Raw genomic sequence first — 4,941 nt, 5'->3', positions numbered from 1 at the left:
GATAATGCTAAGTGAAATAAGTCAAGCAGAGAAAGACAATTATCATATGGTTTCTCTCATCTATGGAACATAAGAACTAGGAAGATCGGTAGGGGAAGAAAGGGATAAAGAAAGGGGGGTAATCAGAAGGGGGAATGAAGCATGACAGACTATGGACTCTGAGAAACAAACTGAGGGCCTCAGAGGGGAGGGGGATGGGGGAATGGGATAGGCTGGTGATGAGTAGTAAGGAGGGCACATATTGCATGGTGCACTGGGTGTTATATGCAACTAATGAATCATCGAACTTTACATCAAAAACCAGGGATGTACTGTATGGTGACTAACATAATATAATTAAAAAATATTATTATAAGAAAAAAAAAGAATCATAGTATTCCATATGACTACCAAAAAAAAAAAAAAGTCCCATGGTATCTCATTGTGTGTAGAGATAATAGAGTAAGCTGTGCCCAAGGAGAACCCTAGGGACCGTCCCATGTGCATCACTTCTCAGGGCCTCATCTTTCAAGAACCTCTCAGAATAAGGTTCATTTCACTGCTGGTGCTCAATAAGTATTTAACTCATCCAAGAATACAGCCTGAGTTTGAATGGAATCCACTGAAAAGTCCATTTCAATGTATCCAGCTGTTAGGAGAGAGGGCTGAGAATCACTGGGATCCAATACCCAACTCTGGATCTGCACCTTGGATTTCTGGATCTCATTCTTCTGTACTCTCTGTGAGATACCCTCCCATGTAGTTCCATGCATCTCAAAACAAACTCATCCCATGTCTCCAGGTAAGAAGAAGGAAGATAGTGAGGAATAAAACCTCTCCAGAACCAGAAATTTTGCGTCTATCTTGGAAGAAGCGTCACATCCCTATTTTTATAACCCACAGCCTATTTGTGAGAGGAGATTTTTCTTTTTCTCTCTTCTCTAGAATCCTCAGTCTTAGAAATCTTGCTACTGTACTCTTTTTGAGGGGGTCAGTTTATGTGCTGAGACGTGCAAGGAACCAAAAGATCCATTGTCTCTCAAACTAGCTACCCCTTTTCAACTCCCAGAATCTTCCTTTACTCTGACCTTTTATCCTTGTTATTATAGATATTTTTTCTTCTTTCAGTTTTCCCACACTGTCTGGGTGATACCCACTGGACTCACAGGGCACTGCCTAGGATGCAGTGTGTGTGACAGGGATTATGTGTTGAGGAGGAGTTTGTTCATTGCTGCATACATTCGGTTATTCATTCATCCATTCAGTGAACATTTCTTGAAAATTTACTATATGCCAGGTAATGCAGATATACGGGTTGAGACAGAATTCTGACCCTGAAGAAACGTACAGCCCAGTCAGAAGATAGGATTGTACATAAACAATCATATATGTCAATAAAAGCCTTTTAAAAATGTATTATTATATACATATACCAAAACTCACCAAATTGTACACGTGAAATATGCATAGTTCATTGCAAGTAAATTTACCATGATGAAGCAGTGAAAAAATGCACTTATCAAAAATTATTTGAAAATGAGTTCAGTATGTATTATTTTGGCTATAACTGAGGTTATAGACTTTATCAGTGATCCTCTTGGCTATACCTGAGGTTACAGACTTTATCAGTGATCCTCTTGAGAAAAGATATTTCTCATTTAATTTTGCCAATTCCTCAAATCATTCCCTGTCTCTGCCTTCCTTCTCTTAAAGACCAATGGACTCTACTATAGGTTCAGGCTGGACCCATTTTATTTCCATCTGGATGAAAATTCATGAATAGAAACCTCACTGTCAACTTGTGGTCTTGAAATCAAGTAGTACTTGGCAGCTCATGAGCCAGTGGTCCAGCCACAACTGATCTGACCACATCTTTCCTATACCGTTCAGCTAGATGTAGAGTCTTATGTGTGAAAACAAACCTTTCTATGTTTGCAGGCTTTGATTTCCGTCTATCTCAAGATAGCCCTCCCAGGTGGGCTATCTGTTCTGACATCATTCTAAAGGTCAATTCTAAGACTAGTACTTCAACCTTTCTCAGGGATAGAAGACCCCAACCCCAAGTGCCAACCATTTGCCCATGCCCCCAGCTACCTTCCCTCTTTCTAATATCCTTCTCCATTAGCTTATATCCAGCCATGTTATTCCTTGCTTGTTCCTGATGTACAGTAATATATAGACTGAATAGTATTTCTGCCTAACTGCAAAGCATTGGACCAGTGCCTGATTTCCTACTGATGCACCTATCCAACTCATTGGATACTCTGAAGCAAACTGCAGCATGAATGAGTTCAAACACTAGTCACACCAGAAAAGAGACTGTGCAGACAGCTATTGTGGTACCATTTGGTCTCCACAAAAGGCTGTCCCTGCTTCCATAGTGTGTGGTGCTACCTAAGTCTGGCCTTGTCTCCAACATCTTGACTCAGTAATGATGAGGGCCCATCATTCCTTAATCTTCAACACTGCCATCAAGCCTTGATTCTCTGACACAGTAAAGAATTTAGGAAAGGACCAGGACTGTAGATTATAACATGATCTAAGTGGTTTCTTAAAATTCCCTTCCTACTAGGAAGGATGTTAAAGGATCCCTTGGAAACACAAAGGAAAAGATAATTATTCATTCTGCTCCTTGATGAAATGAAAGTCAAAATCTGCTGACTGAAAAGTAAACTAGAAAAAAGAAAAACCTGGGATTTCTACTAAAGGCAGAACTCTTCATATTTTTTCAAATCCATATAATATGTCAGCATCTTTTTCCAAATAGCTTCAGTAAGAATTGGGAATGGAAATTTTAGAAAAATCAAGCACCTTAAATGCTTCCAAGAATTTTTTCTATCAAATACATTTGTTCTTCCAATGAGATCTTTGCTTTCAGGATTTGGATTTCCATCATACTCAACTTCTGATTGCTCTATTTATGCTAATGTTTAGACAGAAAGAAACATCAATGGGCACAGAAAACCAAACCTATCTGACTGAATTCATCTTGCTGGGCTTTTCTTCAGATTGGCAGATCCAGATCATACTGTTTGTGGTGTTTCTCATCATCTATCTGCTAACTCTGTTTGGAAATCTTCTCATCATAGTGCTAATTCATATTGACTCTCGACTTCATATACCAATGTACTTCTTCCTTAAAAACTTGTCATTTACTGATCTCTGTTTCTCTACAACGATCGTCCCCCAGGTGTTATTCCATTTGCTGGTAATGAGAAAAACAATTTCCTTTGTTGGGTGTTCAATTCAGATGATTTTTTTCCTAGTAGCTGGGTGTACAGAAAGTTCCCTCCTAGCAGTGATGTCCTATGACCGTTATGTGGCTGTCTGCAAACCCCTTCACTACTCCACCCTCATGACCCAGAGGATGTGTGTACAGCTGACCATAGCGTCCTGGGCCACTGGAGCATTTGTGTCTCTAGTAGATACAACATTTACTTTATGTCTGTCATACCACGGACAGAACATAATTAATCATTATTTTTGTGAACCTCCTGCACTCTTGAAGTTGGCTTCAGAAGAAACCTACAAAGCTGAGATGGCCATCTTTGCAATGGGTGTGTTAATTCTCCTTGGTCCTGTCTCCCTCATCCTTTTCTCCTACTGGAATATTATCTCCACTGTGATTCAGATAGAGTCAGGTGAGGGGAGGCTCAAGGTCTTTTCTACTTGTGGTTCTCATCTCATCGTTGTTGTCTTCTTCTATGGCTCAACAGTATTTACCTACATGCGTCCAAATTCCAAGAAAATAAGTGAAGGGGATAAGGTGATCTCTGTGTTCTACTCAGTCATAACATCCATGATGAACCCATTCATTTATAGCCTGAGAAACAAGGATGTGAAGGAGGCATTTAGGAAAGTGTTTGGAAGATAGGCCCTTTCAGAGGCAATGATCTTTATATTGATATACAACTGTGGCAATGAAGACATTCCAAACTGGTTCAACATTTTTAACAGCTTTCCCTCTAAACTATCTTTAGGCTGATAGATCAGTAAGGGTCATATATTTACCCTTGTACATTTGGGAAGTTTTCAAGTTTGTCAACTGCATCTTGCTCAAGCTTCTTCTCTGTGGTTATAGCTTGCTTGCCTCATAATAGCTTTTTTTGTTATTATATTACATATTATAAATTATATTTACATATCATATTATATGAATAGTTTTATATATCAAACAGGATCTTCATTTATACTGCATTACGGGTTCACTAATCCATTTTCACCCAGAGATAGTGCCTTTTGGTTCTAAACTCCATAGCTGCTTGTTAGCCTCATCCCAAGCTAACATCATCTATAGCCATCCACAGATGCTAGAATCCTACCTGATGTCAATATGCTAGACTCTACAATTTCCTTTGAGAAAATATCAACTATTTTTTTTACCTTAAACTCTGATATGGAACTCTTTTTCTTGTTTCGTTTTGTTTTGGGGGGGTGTTCTGTTTTGCTGTAGAGTCCCAAAATACTGCTATAGTCAATTCAACTACACATGGGGGAGCTACTAGCTTAGACAATAATGTGTGGGATCTCATATTCCAGCATACATCTTTCATATATCACACACTTCTTCCCTCCAAGGACAATTGCTGGGTTGAAGGAACTAGAATTAAGAAGCAACATTCCTACATCGGAACTTTCTTATCAGAAACATCTGAGACACCAATATACCACAGCTTTTCCCTCCTCAGACATGCTCTTCCCTCTTCTGCAGGCTTGATTGTGCCAGTACCCATTAAGTTCTCCTTTTAGGAAAGTGGAAAAGGATGGCTGACATATGAGAAGCAATCCCAGAAGATGTAGCTTGTTCTGTGGGATTAAATGGCCCCTTTAGCCTTTTTAACAACTGCTATAACTTCAGTTATAGCAAAATCACCACTGGTGATGCTTGCGGCTACTCACTGATGTTCAGCAAGTGCATTGCCCCTCCCTTGGAAGAAAATCCACTGTTGTCCTCTACCTTCA

General features: G+C 39.4%; 1 protein-coding gene across 1 annotated transcript; it reads left to right on the top strand.

Moving 5' to 3' along the window:
• Positions 1-2,929: 2,929 nt before the first annotated feature.
• LOC113245838 (olfactory receptor 2D3-like) lies at positions 2,930-3,853 on the top strand. Its single transcript, XM_026486154.1, has one exon. It carries the CDS (start codon positions 2,930-2,932, stop codon positions 3,851-3,853), a length of 924 nt encoding a protein of 307 aa, XP_026341939.1.
• Positions 3,854-4,941: the final 1,088 nt, after the last annotated feature.

Source organism: Ursus arctos, unplaced genomic scaffold, assembly GCF_023065955.2.
Source record: "Ursus arctos isolate Adak ecotype North America unplaced genomic scaffold, UrsArc2.0 scaffold_22, whole genome shotgun sequence".
Classification (NCBI taxonomy): domain Eukaryota; kingdom Metazoa; phylum Chordata; class Mammalia; order Carnivora; family Ursidae; genus Ursus; species Ursus arctos.
This window is presented reverse-complemented; position numbering and strand designations above follow the sequence as displayed.

Bases quoted from the DNA above. Each gene is read 5' to 3' on its own strand.
- LOC113245838 (XM_026486154.1), top strand. From the start codon at position 2,930: ATGGGCACAGAAAACCAAACCTATCTGACTGAATTCATCTTGCTGGGC.